The 22,654-nt window shown below is 43.7% G+C and overlaps 1 protein-coding gene across 8 annotated transcripts in view; it reads right to left on the bottom strand.

The window, feature by feature from the left end:
• cnot4b (CCR4-NOT transcription complex, subunit 4b) overlaps positions 1 to 22,654 on the bottom strand; it is a 180,753-nt gene that overhangs the window by 87,894 nt on the left and 70,205 nt on the right. For 6 of the 8 annotated variants that reach the window (XM_087997520.1, XM_043708934.2, XM_087997521.1 and 3 more), the window contains 3 exons: positions 22,320 to 22,421; positions 19,911 to 20,036; positions 16,667 to 16,791 (listed from right to left, as the gene is read on the bottom strand). In XM_087997520.1, coding sequence (XP_087853646.1) covers positions 16,667 to 16,791; positions 19,911 to 20,036; positions 22,320 to 22,421 — 353 coding nt within the window. Of the gene's footprint in view, positions 1 to 16,657; positions 16,792 to 19,910; positions 20,037 to 22,319; positions 22,422 to 22,654 lie in introns of all 8 variants that reach the window. The other 2 variants (XM_043708935.2, XM_043708938.2) reach the window with 1 other exon arrangement.

The following is a 22,654-nucleotide window of genomic DNA, read 5'->3' as shown; positions in this document are numbered from 1 at the left end:
GAGATGCTGTTCACTTATAGGAAACCTTCCAAATGGGATCTGGCCAGAAATGTTGATGCTGGCATTATGTCTCCTCACCAGTAACACGATCCATACAGAGAAGCTTAACTTGTTCCCATGCAGCTGCATCATGGACAAGACCTCTGTTACCAAGAAGAAATATGGGCGAAATAAAGAGGCAAAAGAATGAGAGGTTAAATAAAGGATTGCAGTGCTGGCGGTTTCAGAAAATTCTGAAGTCAACAGATGTATTCTCAGTGTAGTCTACATTGCTCTCTTGGCATTGCTGTATATAACATGTAAACAGTACTGCAACATGCACATGTCAAACAGAAGGAATATAATTGGATATTACAAATACAGTACAAGGACTATTTCGCAGCACTTAACCTCACTACAAATTCAGAATTATTTACAGATGCCGCACACTTCTTGACTGTTAATCATAACACTTGAGTAATCAGGAGACCCATTTGATGAGTCATACACTTGACAGATTTCATGTTGCTGTATCATGAAGTACAAGTTCACCATTTCCACGACAACTCTGGTCTCTAGTGCTCTACAGTAGGTATTGCCATACTGATTAATTCTACGTTTTGGGGCTGACACCAGAGGGTCTGTGCAAGTATTATAAAATATGCAATATTATTTCACAATAAAACAAAGCATATTTAAGCCAAGCACACTTGATATTCAAAAGCTACTGTATGAAATGCTTACCCAATCAATCATGATTCAAGTACGTAGCTTAAAAAAGACTCGAGACAAAGAAAGAAAAGGCAACAGGTAAAGAAACAAAATATCTTCCTCTGAAAATGCCACAAATATCAATCAAGATGGACATGTGCAACAATGATATTGTTATGAATTAACCATCGCATTAGGTTCACCAAAATCAAATAGTGCGCTACATTTATCCCTATGGAGACAAATACCACTTCTGTCAATTCAAAATGTGAGAACGCTTTTAGTTGACATTAAGCTGATACATCTTTAAGTGCTCCAATTAAAGAATCATTCATTAGAAAAAACAAGTTCAATCACTCATCAATGTGAAATGGTGGTGTGACAGTAACATCTTTGGACTAATACCCCAGAGTCCCAAGCTCGTGTTCTGGACCACCAGCTCAAACCCAACGAAAATGCAAATTCAATCCAAGTCTTGGATTTGAAGCTGGTAATAACAACCACCATGCAACCATGGTCAATTGTCAGAAATACCTATCAAGTTCATTAATTTCTTTACGGGAAGGAATACCTACTCTTTACCAAGTCAAGCCTCCAGATGCACAGCAATTCAGGAGACTTTTAACTGGCTTTGGACATTACCTTGCAAGCCACTCAGTTAAAAGACCATTAGGGATAGGTTATAATCACTAAGCTTTGCAACAATGTCCACAGCAAGTGCATCATGAAGTTACTTCACGTTATCTGACTTTAATCAGTCTTGATATTTGGTTTTTGACATGACACAGGAGGAATTTCACATCAGTGTAAACTCGATGTAAAACATCATCCTCAATACTGCTAAGAGTTGAAGAAAATCATACATTAACAGCTGAATTTAAAATTGTTAATCTCAGGAATGCAGAGGAACTTTTGGTTAGAATTTCACATCAACAGCTGTTTGCTTAGCTGTACTTAAGGGGTGCACAAAAGGAGCAGAACATATTAATCACATTCTTGGGTGACATCTGCAGCTCAAAGGTGCCCCCTTGTGTTTTGCTGAAGCCTGTCTCGTGATCTGCAGGTACTAACCACTGAATGACTGCGCTTCCCATTTAAGCCATGATGTGGAGGAGCCGGTGTTGGACGAGGGTGGACAAAGTTAAAAATCACAGCACCAGGTTATAAACCCCTTCCCACTTAAGAGCAGGGAGGTAATGCTTCAGATTTCACTGATAAGAAATGCATACACTGTCAACTTTTGCAAATTAGTTTATTTCCAACATTTTCCACCATTTGACTTGGAGGTTGTAGTATTGCAAGTGCACACCTAAAGTGTTGAGGGTTTTTGCCTCTATCAACCTAACAGCCAGCAAGTTCCAGATTCCCACCATCCCCAGTGGTGGGAATTAATTTCTCACCAGAGGCTGGGATTGAACCTCGGACCCTGGTGCTGTGAGTCAGCAGTGCTAACCACTGAGCCACCGTGCTGTTGACCGGTAGAGAATATCAGGCAAAAAGTTTAAGCAGATTGTTGCCAAAGTTCTGATACTGGTAATAATCAAAGGCATGATTGACAAAATAAAAATCTTATTGTACAATTTGATTTTGTTCCCAATGAGTCAATCTCGGCAGACTTCACTCGAGTTGAAGAATTTGTCTGCTTGTCAAAACTACAGTCAGGATTCAGGTTTCATCATCCAGCTGTAAACGCAGCTCTTGTTTTGATACAGACGCTCAGGTTCAGCCCTGATATGCTGTCTGGGCTGGGACCTGAATTAATATGCCATTGAAGACTCATCCTTCCTGCTTGTTGCTGCATAAGTAATTCGGGATTTTATGACCTCAAATCTGAAAATAGTTAACTTTTAGCGTTTCTGGCTGGCCAGCATTTATTGCTCATTTCTTGTTGTCCTAGAGAAGGTGGTGAGCTGTCTCCTTGACCTGCAGTCCACGTGTTGAAGATTTTTTTTAAACTACTGAGGGCTGAATGGGTCGAAAGGTCTTGTTCTGTGCTGTGGACCTCTGATTCTACACCAAGTCAGTGTTTGACTTTGAAGTGATACAGGGTTAATTGGGTGACAGGCATTTTGGAATAACGCTTTCTCTGCTTGGGAAATCAGTCCAGTTAGGGGTGAAGGGGAAATTGTGGTTAGACATAAAATTCCTAAATAAGCTATAATCATGGAAAACCATCATTTTCTTTTCTGCACAGATTTAACAGGAAATCTTCAGCTGCACCAATGCCCATAATAATCAGTCACACTGGAACCAATTAACTTTGGCTGCCTTTCAGATATTGGGAGAAAATGAGGATTGCAGATGCTGGAGATCAGAGCAGAAAACGTGTTACTGGAAAAGCGCAGCAGGTGAGGCAGCATCCAAGGAGCAGGAGAATTGACGTTTCGGGCATGAGCCTTTCTTCAGGAATGAGGAAAGCGTGCCAAGCAGGCTAAGATAAAAGGTAGGGAGGGGCATTGGAAATGTGATAGATGGAAGGAGGTTAAGGTGAGGGTGATAGGGGCAGACAGGTCAGGAAGAAGATTGCAGGTTAGGAAGGTGGTGCTGAGTTCAAGGGTTGGGACTGAGACAAGGTGGGGGGAGGGGAAATGAGGAAACTGGAGAAATCGGAGGTCATCCCTTGTGGTTGGAGGGTTCCTAGGCGGAAGATGAGGCGCTCTTCCTCCAACCGTCATGTTGCTATGGTCTGGCGATGGAGGAGTCCAAGGACCTGCATGTCCTTGGTGGAGTGGGAGGGGGAGTTGAAGTGTTGAGCCACGGGATGGTTGGGTTGGTTGGTGTGGGTGTCCCAGAGGTGTTCTCTGAAACGTTCCGCAAGTAGGTGGCCTGTCTCCCCAATATAGAGGAGGCCACATCGGGTGCAGCAGATGCAGTAAATGATGTGTGTGGAGGTGCAGGTGAATTTGTGGTGGATATGGAACGATCCCTTGGGGCCTTGGAGGGAAGTAAGGGGGGAGGTGTGGGCGCAAGTTTTGCATTTCTTGCGGTTGCAGGGGAAGGTGTCGGGAGTGGAGGTTGGATTGGTGGGGGGGGTGTGGACCTGACGAGGGAGTCACGGAGGGAGTGGTCTTTTCGGAACGCTGATAGGGGAGGGGAGGGAAATATATCCCTGGTGGTGGGGTCCGTTTGGAGGTGGCGGAAATGACGACGGATGATACGATGTACATGGAGGTTGGTGGGGTGGTAGGTAAGGACCAGTGGGGTTCTGTCCTGGTGGCGATTGGAAGGGGGGGCTCAAGGGCGGAGGAGCGGGAAGTGGAGGAGATGCAGTGGAGAGCATCGTCGATCACATCTGGGGGGAAATTGCGGTCTTTGAAAACAGCATCCCATATTCCCAAATCCTTTGCCTCCGCCACAAAAACCGTTTCTACCTTCTGCCCCAAATCCACAAACCTGACTGCCCCGGCCAACCCATTGTCTCAGCCTGCTCCTGCCCCACCGAACTCATCTCTGCATACCTCAACACGGTCCTGTCCCCCTTAGTCCAAGAACTCCCACCTACGTTCGGGACACCACCCACGCCCTCCACCTCCTCCATGATTTTTGCTTCCCTGGTCCCCAATGCCTTATCTTCACCATGGACATCCAGTCCCTGTACACTTCCATCCCCCATCACAAAGGACTCAAAGCCCTCCACTTCTTCCTTTCCCGCTGTACCAACCAGTACCCTTCCACTGACACCCTCCTTCGACTGACTGAACTGGTCCTCACTCTGAACAACTTCTCTTTCCAATCCTCCCACTTCCTCCAAACCAAAGGAGTAACCATGGGCACCCACATTGGCCCCAGCTATGCCTGCCTCTTCGTAGGATATGTGGAACAGTCCATCTTCTGCAGCTACACTGGCACCATCCCCCCACCTTTTCCTCCACTACATCGATGACTGGTGGAGGAAAAGGTGGGGTTGCCTGGTGCTCCCACGAGGAGATTGAACAATTCATCCACTTTACCAACACCTTCCACCCCGACCTCAAATTTACCTGGACCGTCTCAGACTCCTCCCTCCCCTTCCTAGACCTCGCCATTTCTATCTCGGGCGACCGAATCAACTCGGACAATTACTATAAACCGACCGACTCCCACAGCTACCGAGATACACCTCCTCCCACCTTGCCCCCTGTAAAAACGCCATCCCATATTCCCAATTCCTTTGTCTCCGCCGCATCTGCTCCCAGGAGGACCAGTTCCAATACCGTACAACCCAGATGGCCTCCTTCTACAAAGACCGCAATCTTCCCCCAGATGTGATCGACGATGGTCTCCACCGCATCTCCTCCACTTCCCGCTCCTCTGCCCTTGAGCCCCGCCCCTCCAATCGCCACCAGGATAGAACCCCACTGGTCCTCACCTACCACCCCACCAACCTCCATATACATCGTATCATCCGTCGTCATTTCCGCCACCTCCAAACGGACCACCACCAGGGATATATTTCCCTCCCCTCCCCTATCAGCGTTCCGAAAAGACCACTCCCTCCGTGACTCCCTCGTCAGGTCCAACCCCCCCCACCAACCCAACCTCCACTCCCGACACCTTCCCCTGCAACCGCAAGAAATGCAAAACGTGCGCCCACACCTCCCCCCTTACTTCCCTCCAAGGCCCCAAGGGATCCTTCCATATCCACCACAAATTCACCTGCACCTCCACACACATCATTTACTGCATCCGCTGCACCTCTATGTGGCCTCCTCTATATTGGGGAGACAGGCCGCCTACTTGCGGAACGTTTCAGAGAACAACTCTGGGACACCCACACCAACCAACCCAACCATCCCGTGGCTCAACACTTCAACTCCCCCTCCCACTCCACCAAGAACATGCAGGTCCTTGGACTCCTCCATCGCCAGACCATAGCAACATGACGGCTGGAGGAAAAGCGCCTCATCTTCCGCCTAGGAACCCTCCAACCACAAGGGATGAACTCCGATTTCTCCAGTTTCCTAATTTCCCCTCCCCCCACCTTGTCTCAGTTTCAACCCTCGAACTCAGCACCACCTTCCTAACCTCTCCGCCCCCACCTCCTCTCCGGCCTGTCACCCTCGCCTTAACCTCCTTCCACCTATCGCATTTCCAACGCCCCTCCCTACCTTTTATCTTAGCCTGCTTGGCACGCTTTCCTCATTCCTGAAGGGCTCATGCCCGAAACGTCGATTCTCCTGCTTCTTGGATGCTGCTTGACCTGCTGCGCTTTTCCAGCAGCACATTTTCAGCTGCCTTTCAGATATTGTCCTGTTTTAACAGTAGCCATTTCAAAGCACTTGCAAGTCAACAAAAGTGCTGCAGCTTTCGTCAAAATGCATTTTTGCTTGAGAGAAGTGCCCTGAATGTATTCTGAAACCTGCTGATTCTCTGGATGAGAAATGTATGGCTCCAATATTGAGATTTGAGATATCAATTTCCACACATTAAATATAAAAGTGAAACCTTACAGGCAAGGATGGCCACTGCAAGCCACAGTGCTGCCATTTTAACCACATGATTTCCTGAATCATTGCACCACTAATAATAAATAAAATAGACAAGTTTGCAGCAGCCTCCAATAAAATTCACTCAAAAGAAACAAAATGAAATTAAAATAGATTTGATTTTTTTATACAGCTTTGCGAGTTTTAGATATTTAGTGCCCCAAATGCTTTAAGTTAAAAGAAAAACAATAAAGTTGGTCGGTTAAATGAAAGATGCATGACAAATCACTTCCTGTGATGCTGCCTATGTGAAATGACCAACCTACATCAAGGATTCAAATATTCTTTTGAAAAGATGATCAAACTCACTGAGTACAACATTTCTATTTAACATGATACAGTTCTCGACCAGGTGGGTGTTGAAACCAGATCTTCTGGCTTGGAGATAGGGACATATCAACAATTGCACGTTCGTGTCACATCAACCTTAAAGCAGTCATGATGGTTTGCATAAATCAATTAAGCTATCAGAGCTCAGGATGAGTACAAACAAAGTGAAGCAGTTCTAGCATTTGGGTATTTTTCATCTGCATTGCTCAGAGGTTATGGGCCAAACTGTCTTGAAATAGTGATACTGCAGTTTAAAGAACACTTTTCAATGCACAAAACATTTGTCATTTATCAACTTCACAATTTGCCACAAATGATTCCAAATGATTTCACAAGTCGCTAATCACATGAAGTTACTCTAACCTTCCTTTTGGAATACTTGTTTCATTGAGGTTTCAAAGTCATGCGCAGCTTGGTTTCAAACTGCATTTGTACAGGGATCAAACATGAAGCTCATGTGAGGTTATAGCATTATTAATCAGAAGCCATGGCTACCAACTTCTATGATGTTCAAGACCAGTCATCTCCTGCAACAGTAATTTATATGACACAATGACATAGAACATAGAGAGCCGAAGGGCATGTACTATACTCTATGTTGTGCCAAGCTTATAATCTACTTTAAGACCAAACTAACCAACATGCCCTACATTTTATTATCATCCATGTGCCTACTCAAGACTCACTTAAATGTCCCTTGTGTATATGACTGTACTACCATGGCTGGCAGTGCATTCCAAGCAATCACCACTCTGTAAAAGAACCTACCTCAGACATATCTCCTAAACTTTCCTCCAATCACCTTAAAATTATGGCCCTCATAATAGCCATTTCTGCCCTGGGGAAAAAAAAGTTTCTGGCTATTCACTCTACCTATGGCTATCATCTTGTACACCTCTATCAAATCACCTCTCATCCTTCTTTGCTCCGATGAGAAAAGCCCTAGCTCCCGCGACCTTACTTCATGAGACCTGCCCTCCAGTTCAGGCAGCATCCTGGTAAATCTCCTCTGCACCTTCTCTAAAGCTTCCACATCCTTTCTATAATGAGGCGACCAGAACGGAACTCAATATTCCAAGTGTGCTCTAACCAGGGCTCTCTCGAGCTGCAACATAGCCTCATGGCTCAATCTCAATTTCCCTGCTAATGAAAGCCAACACACCATACGCCTCCTTAACAACACTACCAACTTGGGTGGCAACTTTGAGGGATCTATGGATATGGACCCCAAGATCCCTTTGTTCCTCCACACTGCCAAGAATCCTGGCTTTAACTGCTTAATCTGCATGCAAATTCGACCTTCCAAAGTGAATCACTTCACTTTTCCAGGTTGAACTACACCTGCCACTTCTCAGCCCAATCTGCATCCTGTCAATATCCTGTTGCAACCGACAAAGTCACGATCCACAATTCCACCCATCTTTGTGTCATTGACAAAATTACTAACCACTCGTCCACGTCCTCATCCAAGTAATTTATAAAAGTCAAAGAGCAAAGGTCCCAGAACAGATCCCTGACGAATACCACTAGTCACAGAGCTCCAGCCTGAATACTTTCCATCTATTACCATCTTCTGTTGTCTGTGGGCCAGCCAATTCTGTATGCAGACAGCCAAATTTTCCTGTACAACAAGCCTCCATACTTTCTGAATGAGCCTACCATGGAGAACCTTAAAGACCTTGCTAAAATCAACTGCTCTACCTTCAAAGACTTGAATCAGGCTTGTCAGCCATGACCTGCCCCTCAAAGCCAGGCTGACTATAAAGATATGCTTCCCAAATAATCAATCCTGTCTCTCAGAATCCTCTCCAATAATTTGCCCACCACCGACATAAGACCGACATAAGGACATTAAGGCAACTTAATGTTCCAGAATACAATGCTACAGGAAGGATAGAAGGGAGGCAAGAGAGGGGGGTAGTGGCATTTTTGATAAGGGATAGCATTACTGCTGTGCTGAGGGAGGATATTCCCAGAAATACATCCAGGGAAGTTATTTGGGTGGAACTGAGAAATAAGAAAGGGATGATCACCTTATTGGGATTGTATTATAGAGCCCCTAATAGTCAGAGGGAAATTGAGAAATAAACTTGTAAGGAGATCTCAGCTATTTGTAAGAATAATAGGGTAGTTATGGTAGGGGATTTTAACTTTCCAAACATAAACTGCGACTGCTGTTGTGTTAAGGGTTTAGATGGAGAGGAATTTCTTCAGTGCCTACAAGACAATTTTCTCATTCAGTATATGGATGTACCTACTAGAGAAGGTGCAAAACTTGATCTACTCTTGGGAAATAAGGCAGGGCAGGTGACTGAGGTGTCAGTGGGGGACGACTTTTGGACCAGCGACGATAATTCTGTGTGTTTTCAAATAGTGATGGAAAAGGACAGACCAGATATAAAAGTTGAAGTTCTAAATTGGAGAAAGGCCAATTTTGACAGAATTCGGCAAGAACTTTTGAAAGCTGATTGGAGGCAGATGTTCGCAAGTAAAGGGACGGCTGGAAAATGGGTAGCCTTCAGAAATGAGATAACAAGAATCCAGAGAAAGTATATTCCTGTCAGGGTGAAAGGGAAGGCTGGTAGGTATAGGGAAGGCTGGAAGAAATTGAAGGTTTGGTTAAGAAAAAGAAGGAAGCATACGTCAGGTATAGACAGGATAGATCAAGTAATTCCTTTGAAGAGTATAAAGGAAGTAGGAGTATACTTAAGAGGGAAATCAGGAGGGCAAAATGGGGACATGAGATAGCTTTGGCAAATAGAATTAAGGAGAATCCAAAAGGTTTTTACAAATAGATTAAGGACAAAAGGGTAACTAGGAAAAGAATAGGGCCTCTCAAAGATCAGCAAGGCGGCCTTTGTGTCGAGCCACAGAAAATGGGGGAGATACTAAATAAGTATTTTGCATCAGTATTTACTGTGGAAAAGGCTATGAAAGATATAGACTGTAGGGAAATAGATGGTGACATCTTGCAAAATGTCCAGATTACAGAGGAGGAAGTGCTGGATGTCTTGAAACGGTTAAAGGTGGATAAATCCCCAGCATCTGATCAGGTGTACCCGAGAACTCTGTGGGAAGCTGGAGAAGTGATTGCTGGACCTCTTGTTGAGATATTTGTATCATCTATAGTCACAGGTGAGGTGCCGGAAGACTGGAGGTTGGCAAACGTGGTGCCACTGTTTAAGAAGGGCGGTAAAGACGAGCCAGGGAACTCTCGACCAGTGAGCCTGACCTCAGCGGTGGGCAAGTTGTTGGAGGGAATCCTGAGGGATAGGATGTACATGTATTTGGAAAGGCAAGGACTGATTAGGGATAGTCATCATGGGTTTGTGCGTGGGAAATCACAAACTTGATTGAGTTTTCTGAAGTAACAAAGATGACTGATGAGGGCAAAGCAGTAGATGTGATCTATATGGACTTCAGTAGGGCATTCGACAAGGTTTCCCATTGGAGACTGATTAGCAAGGTTAGATCTCAGAATACAGGAAGAACTTGCCATTTGGATACAGAACTGGCTCAAAGGTTGAAGACAGAGGGTGGTGGTGGAAGGTTGTTTTTCAGACTGGAGGCCTGTGACCAGTTGAATGTCACAAGGATGAGTGCTGGGGCCTCTACATTTTGTCATTTACATAAATGATTTGGATGCAAGCACAAGAGGTACAGTTAGTAAGGTTGCAGATGACACCAAAATTGGAGGTGTAGTGGACAATGAAGAGGGTTACCTCAGATTACAACAGGATCTGGACCAGATGGGCCAATGGGCTGAGAAGTGGCAGATGGAGTTTAATTCAGATAAAGGCGAGGTGCTGCATTTTGGGAAAGCAAATCTTAGCAGGACTTATACACTTAATGGTAAGGTCCAAGGGAGTGTTGCTGAACAAAGAGACTTTGGAGTGCAGGCTCATAGTTCCTTGAAAGTGGAGTTGCAGGTCGATAGGATAGTGAAGGCAGCGTTTGGTATGCTTTCCTTTATTGGTCAGAGTATTGAGTACAGGAGTTGGGAGGTCATGTTGTGGCTGTACAGGACATTGGTTCGGCCACTGCTGAATATTGCGTGCAACTTTGGTCTCATTCTTATCGGAAAGATGTTGTGAAACTGGAAAGGGTTCAGAAAAGATTTACAAGGATGCTGCCCTCACCAGGGTTGGAGGATTCGAGCTATAGGGAGAGGCTGAACAGGCAGAGGCTGTTTTCCATGGAGCGTCAGAGGCTGAGGGGTGACCTTATAGAGATTTACAAAATTATGAGGGGCATGGATAGGGTAAATAGACAAAGTCTTTTCCCTGGGGTCGGGGAGTCCAGAACTAGAGAGCATCGGTTTAGGGTGAGAGATAGAGAAGAGATCAAAGGGGCAACTTTTTCATGCAGAGGGTGGTATGTGTATGGAATGAGCTGCCAAAGGATGTGGTGGAGTCTGGTACAATTGCAACATTTAAGAGGCATTTGGATGGGTATATGAATAGGAAGGGTTTAGAGGGATATGGGCCGGGTGCTGGCAAGTGGGACTAGATTGGGTTGGGATATCTGGTTGGCATGGACAGGTTGGACTGAAGGATCTGTTTCCATGCTGTACATCTCTATGACTCTATGACTGGTCTATAATTCCCAGGGTTATCCCTATTCCGTTGCTTGAACAAGGAAATAACATTTGCCACCTTCCAATCATCTGGTACTACTCCAGTGGACAGTGAGGTCGCAAAGATCATTGCCAAAGGTGCAGTAATCTCTTCAATTGTTTTTCATAGTAACCTTACATATATCCTGTCTGGCCCAGGGGATTTATCTATCCTCATGTTTTTCGAAATTTTCAGCACATCCTCCTTCCTAACTTCAACATGTTCGAGCGTCTCAGCCTGTTTCACGCTGTCCTCACAGATGACGACCACTAAATACTGAAGCAAAGTATTAATTCCAGGACCTCCCCTGCCTCCTCCAACTCCAGGCACAAGTTCCCTCCTTCTTGTAAATCAAGTTTGTCTTGCACGATAGGTGTAGGATCTTTTGTCCTGGTGAGCTGCTGTCTGAGCGTGGCTGTTGGTTGACAGGATGTCATGAATCCCAGTGGTCAGAAAAGTCTGGCTGTCAGTTCAGAGACACCTTTTCAGTAAGGTAGTGTGGCCAGTAAGTTTGTTGGGCATCTGCGGATGAATTTGCAGAGATGTCAGTTCTTGGCGAAAACTCTATAGAGGTGTACTTGTTATTCCCTTCCTCAGTCGGGAGTGCTGCAGTGCGTTGCAGCCCTTTTAAACAGGGTCCTAGTGCAGCTTCTTTTATGTGTTTGGGTGGTTGTTGTTGTAGTTGAGGACCTGGTCAGCGTGTGGGGCTTTGTACACTTTAGTGGTTCATTCACCACTGTTCTTTCTACCGCAGCTCGAAACGGGAGCTGATTGTTGATTTCCTCCTCTCTCGGAAATCTGATTCCTGTGAGAATGGTGTTGATAATCTGGTTTGTGTCCTTGACTTCTGTTCTCTTAATGATAACAGAAGTGTCATCCACATACCTGATCCAGAGTTTGGGTTGTACTTGAGAGAGGATTGTTTGTTCCAGTCTTTGCATTACTGCTTCTGCTCTGAACTTGGAGATGAGAGCGCCCATCGGTGTTCCATTGATCTGTTCATATATTTTGTTAATAGATGCGAAGTGTGTCGTCAAACACAGGTCTAGCAGTGTGAGCATGCAGTCCTTGTTGATAGGTTCCCCATCATGTTGTCTGTTTAGATTAGATTACTTACAGTTTGGAAACAGGCCCTTCGGCCCAACAAGTCCACACCGACCCACTGAAGCGCAACCCACCCAGACCCATTCCCCTACATTTACCCCTTCACCTAACACTATGGGCAATTCAGCATGGCCAATTCACCTGACCTGCACATTTTTGGACTGTGGGAGGAAACCGGAGCACCCGGAGGAAACCCACGCAGGCACGGGGAGAATGTGCAAACTCCACACGGTCAGTCGCCTGAGGTGGGAATTGAACCCACGTCTCTGGCGCTGTGAGGCAGCAGTGCTAACCACTGTGCCACCACTGTTCTGCCTGCACAGAATTTTATCAGCTGAAGTGAACAGTGCCATTACATCAAATAAGACCATTGCTTCGTCCTTGTCTATGTTTATGTTCTTGATGTTGTCTAGGAATTCCTGCGATGATTGTTTGGATCCGCTGGTAAGATATTTCAGTTCCTGTTGAAGTTCTTTTACCAGTTTATGTGATGGAGTTCCTGGATCGCAATGGGTCAAAGTGGTATGGCTGGTTTATTTATCTTGGGTAATCTGTAAAATCTTGGGGTGTTGTTGCCTCTTGGTTTCATCCCACGTAGGTCAATCCTGGTTGTCAGTCCGTCTTTTTGTAGGTTCCGTTTTGTGTTATTTACTCTGTTGATGTGGAGGAGCCGGTGTTGGACTGGGGTGAACAAAGTTAAAACTCTCAACACCAGGTTGCATTCCAACAGGTTTAATTGGAAACACTATCTTTCAGAGTGCTACTCCTTCAGTTAACTGTGGAGCAGGACCATAAGACACACTTTATAGCAGAAGATTACAGCGTCATGCGGCTGAAATGATAGGTTGAACAAACCTCGATTAATGTTAAGTCTTTCATCTTTTAGAATGGGTTTCAGGTTTCGGTTCATTAATATGTAAATCCCAGAACTTCTTTTAATTCACATTGTTAAGAGAAGTTAAGGCTTTATTTAAAAAAAAGTGACATCTCAGCTCAGACAATGCCTTAAAGGTGTGAAGTCAGAGTCTGTCTGTATGCAAAGTCAGAGTCTGTCTGTATGCAAAGTCAGGCTGTCAGTTGAGACATTCTTTATATAAGGAAGCCTGGTCAGTGTGTTGGGTCGTGGCATGTTCTTGTCGCATTCTTAGTCACGTAGGCATCTGCGGATGAAGTTGTGGGATACCTGTTCTTGGTGAAGACTCTGTAGAGGTGGTGTTCTTCTCTTCAGAGGTCGGGAGTGCTGCAGTGTGTTGTAGTTCTTTTGATCAGGGTCCTAAGGCAGCTTCTCTTGTGTGCGTTCGGTTCGTTGCTGTTGTCGCTCAGGACCTGGTCGGTGTGTGTGTGGGTTTTCTGTACACTTTATGGTGCATTCACCATTCTGTGTTCTTTCTAACATCACACCCATTAAGAGAAGTTGATTTGTTGGTTCCCTCCGCTCTCGTAAATCTGATACCCTTGAGCATGATGTTGATAATTCGGTGTGTGTTCTCGATTTCGGTTCTCCTAACAATTATAAAATTATAAATGCATCTGATCCAGAGTTTGGGTTGTAGTTGTGGGAGGGTTGTTTGTTCCAGTCTTTGCATCACTGCTTCTGCTGTGAGCCTGGAGATGGGTGAGCCCATCGGTGTTCTGTTGATCTGTTCATATATTTTGTTGATGAATGCGGTGTGTGTCGTCAAACACAGGTCTAGTAGTGTGAGAATGCAGTCCTTTTTGACAGGTTTGTCGTCGTGTTGTCTGTTCTGCTTATTCTGGAGGTTGGCTATTGTCTCTTTGGCTAAAGTTGTCAATTGAAGTGAACAGTGCAGTTACATCGAATAAGACCATCACTTTATCCTTGTCTATGTTTACATTCTTGACGTTGTCTAGGAATTCCTGTTATGATTGTATGGGTGTTCAGATCCGCTGGCAAGATATTTCAGTTTTTGTTGAAGTTCTTTTACCAGTTTATCTGGTGGAGTGCCTGGAAGTGCCGCAATGGGTCAAAGTGGTATGGCTGGTTTATGTATCTTGGGTAATCTGTAAAATCTGTTTTGTTGCTTCCAGGTTTCATCCTTTGCTGGTCTATCCTGGTTATTAGCCCTTTCTTTATAGTTTCTCTAATGTGTTGTTTGTTCTATTGGCTGGCTTTGCGTGGGGTCACAGCCCTTTGTAGCCACACGACCTTATATTAAAAAAAACATCCTTCCAGCCAGACGTCTCCAACCACTGGGATTCATGACAACCCATAAACCAATAGCCAAGCTCAGACAACTCACCAGGACAAAAAAAACCTTACATCCATCATGCGCAAGACAAACGTAATTTATAAGATTCCATGCAAAGACAGTATGCAACATTACATAGGACAGAGTCAGACAACTAGCAATCTGCATCCACGAAGACCAACTCGCCACCAGACGCCACTACCACCTGTCCCTTGTAGCAACACACAGATTCAACTGGGACAACACAACAATTACAGGTCAAGCCAAACAGAGGACAGCCAGAGAATTTCTAAGCATGGCACTCATCCACAAACTCTCTCAACAAGCACAATAGACCGCGACCCAAATTACCAGCCACTACAACGAACAACCGGAACCAGCATGAACGGAACCAAATAAATTCCCAAAGACACGGTACAGCAGCACTTCACAGGAGGTTCCAAAGCACTGAAGATGTCACCAAGACAATGGACAAAATGTCTGCAAATCAACTTCCCAGCGTGGAGAACACACCTACATCTCTTGTCATCCAAGGTTCCTTCACCCAACCACCCCTTCCTTGTCTCAGTGGGACAAACTTATCCAGCACTCGCAGCAAGTGCTCCCTAAACAACTTCCACAATCCTGTTCAGCACTTCACCGAGAATATCCGTTCCCAATTTATGGTCCACAGTTCCTGCTTAATATCATTGTAATACCCCCTCCAATACCATTTGCTCCTGTCCCTCTCCAAGAGTAAAGGTTGGGGAGTTGCGATCATGATCATCGAAATGCTCTCCTACCGAGAGATCGAACACTTGGGCCGGTTCGTTGTGAAGCATCAAATCCAATATGGCCTCCCCTCTAGTCAGCCTATCAACATACAGAGTCAGGAATCTTTGCTGGACATATCTGACAAAATTTGCTCCATGCAAACTATCTGCATGTGTGTGCGCATGTACGTGTGCACGTATGTGGGGGTGGGGGGGGGGGGGTTTGGAATCAATAGAAAACTCCCGATAAAATTCTTGCTGCTTTCCCATTCGTCTTCCACCCATATTGACTAGTGGATAAACCCTTCTTGACAACCCTCCCTTTCTGTAGCTGTGAAACTATCCCTGATCAGCAATACCACTGCCCCACCTTTACCTCCCACTCTATTCCTCTTGAAACATCGAAACGCCAGAACATTTGATCATTCTTGCCCCTTTACTATTCAAGTCTCCATAATGGCTACAACACCATAGCTCCAAGCACTAATCCACACAAAGTTCATCACTCTTATTCCTGACACCTCTTGCATTAAAATAGACACACTTCAAACCATCACACTGACTGCAACTTTGCCCTACCAACTGTCTATCCTTCCTCACAGAGGAACATCTTTGCCACAGCTTGGTCGCTGCAAGCTATATCTTCCTGTTTACCAGCTGCCCCATCACCTGATCTGGAGCTCTGCTTCCTGAAAAGCTCTAGCGAATCTCCTGCCCAAGGTAATGGTACCGTTCCAGTTCAGGTATAAACCGTACAGCAGCTTCAACAACATTACATGTACCAAGGTAGTCCACAGAGCCACAATAATAAATATGACAGCATGACATAGTTGGAGCACAGATTTGACGATGTCATGCACTTGGTTTGAAAGTTTGGCCTTCTTGATATATTTCACTCAGAGCTAATGTTGAAGCTGTGTGGACAATCTCACCATTTAGAATCAATTCTTTCGATCACAAAATTTGTGAACCTCTGGTTTTGGCTGCTCCCAACTGTGGCAATTACAAACCATGAAAACCTTTACAATCCAGAGATGAAATGGTTCAGGCTGTGAGCGAAGCCTCTGCGTAATAATTCACCTGAGGTGAAGGAGGGGAAAATAAAGTAGGACATGTAATGCAAAAGAATCTAGTTTCTAGAATCTGAACATTTCAGCACAGAGCACTGCAACACAGAATACAGTCCCCACTGCAACTCATTCCTCTCTTTCACATATCTCAAAACAATGAGTGGGCTGTTGTAAACTGACCAGTATTAAGCGTAGACCAAAATTCTATGAGTGGAGACAAGAGGAAGGCACAGTGTTTTGAACTTGCAAGGCATTTTGAGAGTAAATTCAGGTTATGAATGATTAGTTTGAGCTGTGTCGAAGACCAAGTTTGACGAGAAAGCTCACAGCAGAAATAAAAAAAACTCGAGAATGAAATGTAGAAGCAAACAGAAGATTAAAGAAATGCAGGCCAGGGCATCAGGTCAGGGCTGTACTTACGCATCATACCTCTGCTGTGTAGCCAATTTATTCTTATTTTTGTCGACTGTGCTGGATGACTGGTGCAAAAAGTTGGGGTTCAATTTATAAAGTTCCTGAAGCAGCTTCTGTTCATACTCTTGATGTTTGCCTGCCTGTGGAAAGAGATTAGCAGGAAAGAATAATGGACACAAGACCAGTGAACGGGGCATTGAATATCAAATGGCAAACAGCTTCAGGAATTCTATTTTAAACCATGAAATCCAATCAAGATATCTTTATTTTAGTGCTTCATCAAATTACTACTATGAGAGGGAATAGATTAGATTACTTACAGTGTGGAAACAGGCCCTTCGGCCCAACAAGTCCACACCAACCCTCCGAAGAGCAACCCACCCAGACCCATTCCCCTATATTTACCTCTGCACCTAACACTACGGGCAAGTTAGCATGGCCAATTCACCTAACTTGCACATCTTTGGACTGTGGGGGGAAACCCATGCAGACAAGGGGAGAATGTGCAAACTCCATACAGACAGTTGCCAGAGGTGGGCATTGAACCCAGATCCCTGGCGCTGTGAGGCAGCACTGCTAACCACTGAGCCACCGAGCCGCTCAATGCTTTTACCTTTTTCTCAGAATAAGATCATCTCCAAAAGACAACTTACGCAGCACTAGTTTGATTCTTCCTCACCTACCCAAATTATGCTGCAAGAATCTTTATTACACTCGAACTAAATGGGACTTAACTTGATGCATTTTGTAATAAATTTCACACATATTTAAAGTAGAGACTGATGCATTTCAGTTTTACTATGTTTCATCCAGTGTACCAATGGCTTGAAGCATGCTCATTATGTTAAGGAACCCATTCTTGGTCCACCCAATAAAAGACAATGCACTGCCACTTTTACACTACCAGGAACATGTGGCTTCATGATCTAAAGCCACAATCCAAGTTAGCTCTTTATCTTGCAGTTGCATGATTTAGTCAACATAGTAACATTAAGATGCTCGATTCTTTTAGACCAGCAAAGGAACAGATTTTCTGTTTTGTGAATCTGTCAAGCCTGACAGACAGTGGGATTCAGTGCTGCTCCCTTCAGTCAGCCTCTTCACTAGGTGGTCTCATCATATTATCCTGTATCCTTCAAGAGCCCTGATAGCAGAGCATTATTGGTCCTAATTTCTGCTTAACACTTCCAAGTGCCTCAACTTCAAGTTGGATGCTTGCATGGACAAGACGACAGATGTGAATACAAAGTGCATAAGCATCAAGGACTTTTTTTTATTCATTTACGGGATGTGGGTGTTGGTGGCTGGGTCACTGGCTTAATGCAATGTTAGGTGGTAATGCTATTTAGCATAGAAGGTGATTAATGCAACCAAACAAAAAGGCAATAAGAAAGCACCTCTACTTTAAGCTCAAATCTTTATGCGCCCTTCGACAAGGCTTCCCACATTCAATTCACTTTAATTGTGATCCAAACATCTGCTAACTTGGAGAAAGAAAACTATCAATTTCCCGTTTCCTGAAGAACACAAGTTGACATATAACAAGCACATAAAAGTAGGTTTAATCATACAATTACAGCAAGATGCAAAAATTATACAGCAGTTAAAATAGGGAACTGCAATCTAGACTGGAATACTGGTACCAAAGGGCAGAGATTGGCAAGGCATCAGAGATAGTTGACAGCAAAATGCTTTGCAGCGATACCTTTTCAACACAAGGAAGGAAATTCTGTCACACTAGTTTATTTGGGAATGGAATTAACTGAATGATTTAAGTGCCAGAGTGTTATCTTTTAAAGTTTAGACTAAAAAGGAAATCCAGACCAAGAACAGCAAACTGGGCGATAACCATTCCAATAAGGTAAGGATTATGTGGGGGAAATTAACTGAAGTCAAAGCTAGCAGGAAACAGGATTGCCCTACAATGCAGTGCTAACAAGATTGATAGGATTGATTTTAGGATGGGGAATGAGTTAGAATAAAGTGGAGATGTTCAGCAAATCTTCCGAGGGAGAAAGGGTGAGAGGAGTTGTGCTTCAAATATTCAGAATCATTGGTGGGTTAGTCAAAGTGGTAGGGATAAATGTTCTGACTGATGAAAGGATTGAAAACAAAAAGGGCAGAGATCGAAAATAATGGTCAAAAGAAACGATTGGCAATTTTAGCCAAAATCTTCTGCACAGAGGGAGTTGTCACATTGTACGCAACTTGCTGGCAAAAATGCAGCAGGGCAAGTTCAATAAAAGGTTTTCCAATGGGGATTAGACTGTTCACAGAAGAGGAAGAGTTATGGGGACAAGGCAGGAGAAAGAAATTCCATGAACTACTCAGAGAGCCAATGATGAGCCGAATGGTTTCTGAGCTGAAACAATTCTGTGATTCAAGTAACAGTTGATCTGAAATTTTCCTTTCACTCTGAATCATGACAGCACACTCAGTAATGTTGTCATAACTCAAACATCGAAGGCTGGTTCAAATATTCCCAGGCAAACCCCAAAGCAGTTGCTCAATGCAATGATTTCTGTTTGTATCCCTAGTTTCTGAAGCAGTGAGAGAAAGGCCAATGAAAAGATGACCACTTGAGGGCACTCTTGTATAACCAGGGAAAGGAAGCTCACGCAGCTGCCTTTTGAGTCCTTCAATCCCTCCACTATTGCTTGGAGGGGGATAAAAACAAACAATTGTCTGATGCTCTCCCATTTGGAACTGAAGGCTGGTTCAAAAAGATGCTCCAAAGCAAGAACTTGTTGAGATCACAAACTGGATCAAACAGGCTTCAATTACATAAGAGGGTTTCCTTTCCTGCACTTCCAGAATAAAGCTCATGTGGGAAAAGTGAATCTATTTCAGAAGGGAAGGTGACAATTCACAGCCATTTCTGAAAGGCAGCATCAATAATCTACAAGGAAAAAGCAGCATCACAGAAAAATACAAATTAATAGAAATAACATGAGCAAATCAACTGATGGAGAAATTTGTGGTGAAGGCTGACATCTCTCACGTTAGAGCATTTGAAAATTTAGTCTTTCCATGGCTTCAGATTAATTTCATTCTAAATTGAAAGCTGTGCAACTTTACAGCTGTTTAAAGTACATAGATAGATATGCAGTCACTACTATAAGTAATCAACACAATTATCGTTTTATAGAATTTTATAACAACAACTATTTGAAGCCCAGGCAGGCAAACTGGTTTCAATGACTTCAGTTTGGATCAAGCTTTTTTTTTCTTTGCTTTTCCTAAAGGCTGGTGAATTTACCTGCATTTCTTCTTTCGTGAAACTGGCTGCTTCATCCCCTAACTCATGCAAATACATACAATCCGGCTTAGGACACTGCATGTTCTTTAGGAAATAACTGCAATACTTCGTTGTACCTAAAGATGCCTTGAGAGAGAGAGAGAGAGAGAGAGAGAAAAATGCAGTGTTGACAATAATATACGTGGATACTATAATGATTCTGACCCAGTTGCAATATTGCCAATACAAAGACTTCTCAGGTAATAACATCCTGCAGCATCGCATTAAGTCGCTCAACACCTGAATCATCAGTAACCTCTGTTTACACCCACTTGACAGGGAGACATGGATTTCCAATATTGATTGCTCAAGTTCTATACCAAATGGCATTGCTGAGGAAAACATTTCAAAGCTTGTCATTTTGCATTCATCTGAATAATTTGAAAAAAATCAAACAAAAGGGAAAATATTTACACAAAATATAAGAGTTCCAATTGGTTGTAAAGTGGACTTAACAGTGTCTGACATTAAATATAACTCAGAGATCAGACAACATTTGCTTAGCAATCTTGTGTCTGAGAAGCATAATGAAGACAACTAATTCAGTCGGTAGGCTTGCAACGTGATGCACTTGCATCTATTATAAGTGACAGAAGGTCCTCTTCCTGGCAGAAGGAAAGTATATACATGGCACCTCCCTCAACATAAAGGAGATGACAGCTATTCTGATTCATTTCATAGGGCAATGACTTGACCATAGTCAATGCACCAGTTTTAAGATTTACACAAAACCTGGCAGTTAATCAAGAGTCATTATTAACTAGTGCTTTCTCTGTGGCAACGCCACTATCAATCAGGAGTCTGTCAATGAGAACTCTGCTCTCATACAGTATAAATGGTGTTCTAATTCCATGTTGTAAGGCTTGAGAGCGCCCAGAGTACAAGGCAAAAAGCTTCAAAGAAAAAAAAACCTGTCCTTTCTAAGCAATATTCAGTTTCCAGTATTGCTTTTTGTCTGATAAAAACAAGTAGCTCAGGACTAATACTGTGGGGTCAGAGCTCGTCAAGAGGGGCAAATCAATTAAGTTCGACTGCCCCACAATTCCCATCTGAAGTCAGTCAACCAGATTCACTTGTTATTTGGGTGCAGAGGTGTCCTAACACAAAACACCGTTCGTGCTTTTGGTCAGGTTTTCTGAAGTAAACAGCCAAGGGACTGAGACAAAGCTGAAAGGAAAATTGTTTGCAAAGTGAAGCAGTTTTTACTAAACATGTTCGAAAAACATCAACTTCTGATTATTCGCAAACAGACTGAAGAGGACAATTCAACCACGATCTGTGCAACTAACTCGTTCACTCAGATACCTGATGCATTTCTCATCAAGGAGAAAGTGAGGTCTGCAGATGCTGGAGATCAAAGTTGAAACTTTATTGCTGGAACAGCGCAGCCGGTCAGGCAGCATCCAGGGAACAGGAGATTCGACGTTTCGGGCACAGGCCCTGAAGAAGGGTCTGTGCCCGAAACGTCGAATCTCCTGTTCCCTGGATGCTGCCTGACCTGCTGCGCTGTTCCAGCAATAAAGTTTCAACCCGCATTTCTCATCAAGTTGACCTTACAAGTTCAGAGTGCTTCACAATGCTTCAAATCCATTACTTGGAAGCAAACTGACAACTATTTGCCAGTCACGCAAGTCAGTGGGAACTTAACTTGAAGCATTTAACCAAAGGCCCAGTCCAGTCAAAATCTGGACTGCTTGGCTTACTGAATGATGGAAACAGATTTAATAGCCTTTTTCAGCAAGAAGCTGGCTAACTATTTGCAAGGTAAAAATTGGCAGGCCATCTATAGGGAAAAGGTAGGGTGTGAAACTAATTGTCCAGCAATTGCGAAGCACTTCATTCAGCTAACAATGGATGGACTCCCTCCTTCAATCGTGCTAGATTTGCCAATTGTATTGGATACTTTCAAAGGATGCTACAATCTAATGGTGCTCACATTTGTCAGAACATATGCACAGTAGATTCAAGCAACCATTTTAACTGCACTGCAACGTACTTCTATTTACAGGATTTCATCTGGCAGTATTGCTCTGTTTTAACTTCTGAAAGTTCTCAACAATGAAAATCACAATGTAAACAGAAACTGAAAGCAGATTCTGCTGACATCATTGTGGATTCATGACATTTCTTTGACGAGGGGAGGAAAGAGACATGTTATTTAAGGATGAAGGTTTCATCTTGCACCACCTTGGTTGTAATTCACTTTCACTTCTCAGATTTATTTCAAATTACGTTTCAAATTACTATGTGAAAAGTCCTCCAGCCACTGATGCTTTAGAACTCACAAGGAAACTTGAAGATAAGAGGAAAAAAAACCAAGCTGTGGAGTAATGGAAGTGGAGCCAGCTGAGAGACAAGAAAATTATTTACCTTAAGCGTCCTGCCATCCACTACAACATTATTTACACACTGTATTGCTCTTAGTGCGTCTTCAGACCGTATGTAGGTTACATAAGCACTAGCACTGGGACCCTAGGAGAGGAACATTGTAGTTAGCTTTGACACACAATAAGGAATCTTGCTTGATATCATCAATAAAGTTAAACAGATAAGAATAAAACCAAAACAAGGCATCAGCCCACTGAATTTGGCTTTGTTCTTGGGTAGCTTTATTCAATGATTCCCACACACCTGCTTTTTAGCCTTAGCCCATAAATGTCTCTTCCAAAGGATGCATTTAATTTTCCAGGACGTTACAACTGAAA

This window comes from Chiloscyllium plagiosum, unplaced genomic scaffold (genome assembly GCF_037043375.1).
Source record: "Chiloscyllium plagiosum isolate Xiang-an unplaced genomic scaffold, Cpla_swu_hap1 HiC_scaffold_19, whole genome shotgun sequence".
In the NCBI taxonomy this organism is placed as follows: Eukaryota; Metazoa; Chordata; class Chondrichthyes; order Orectolobiformes; family Hemiscylliidae; genus Chiloscyllium; species Chiloscyllium plagiosum.
The sequence above is the reverse complement of the archived record's forward strand: the minus strand, read 5'-3'. Positions and strand labels throughout refer to the sequence as shown.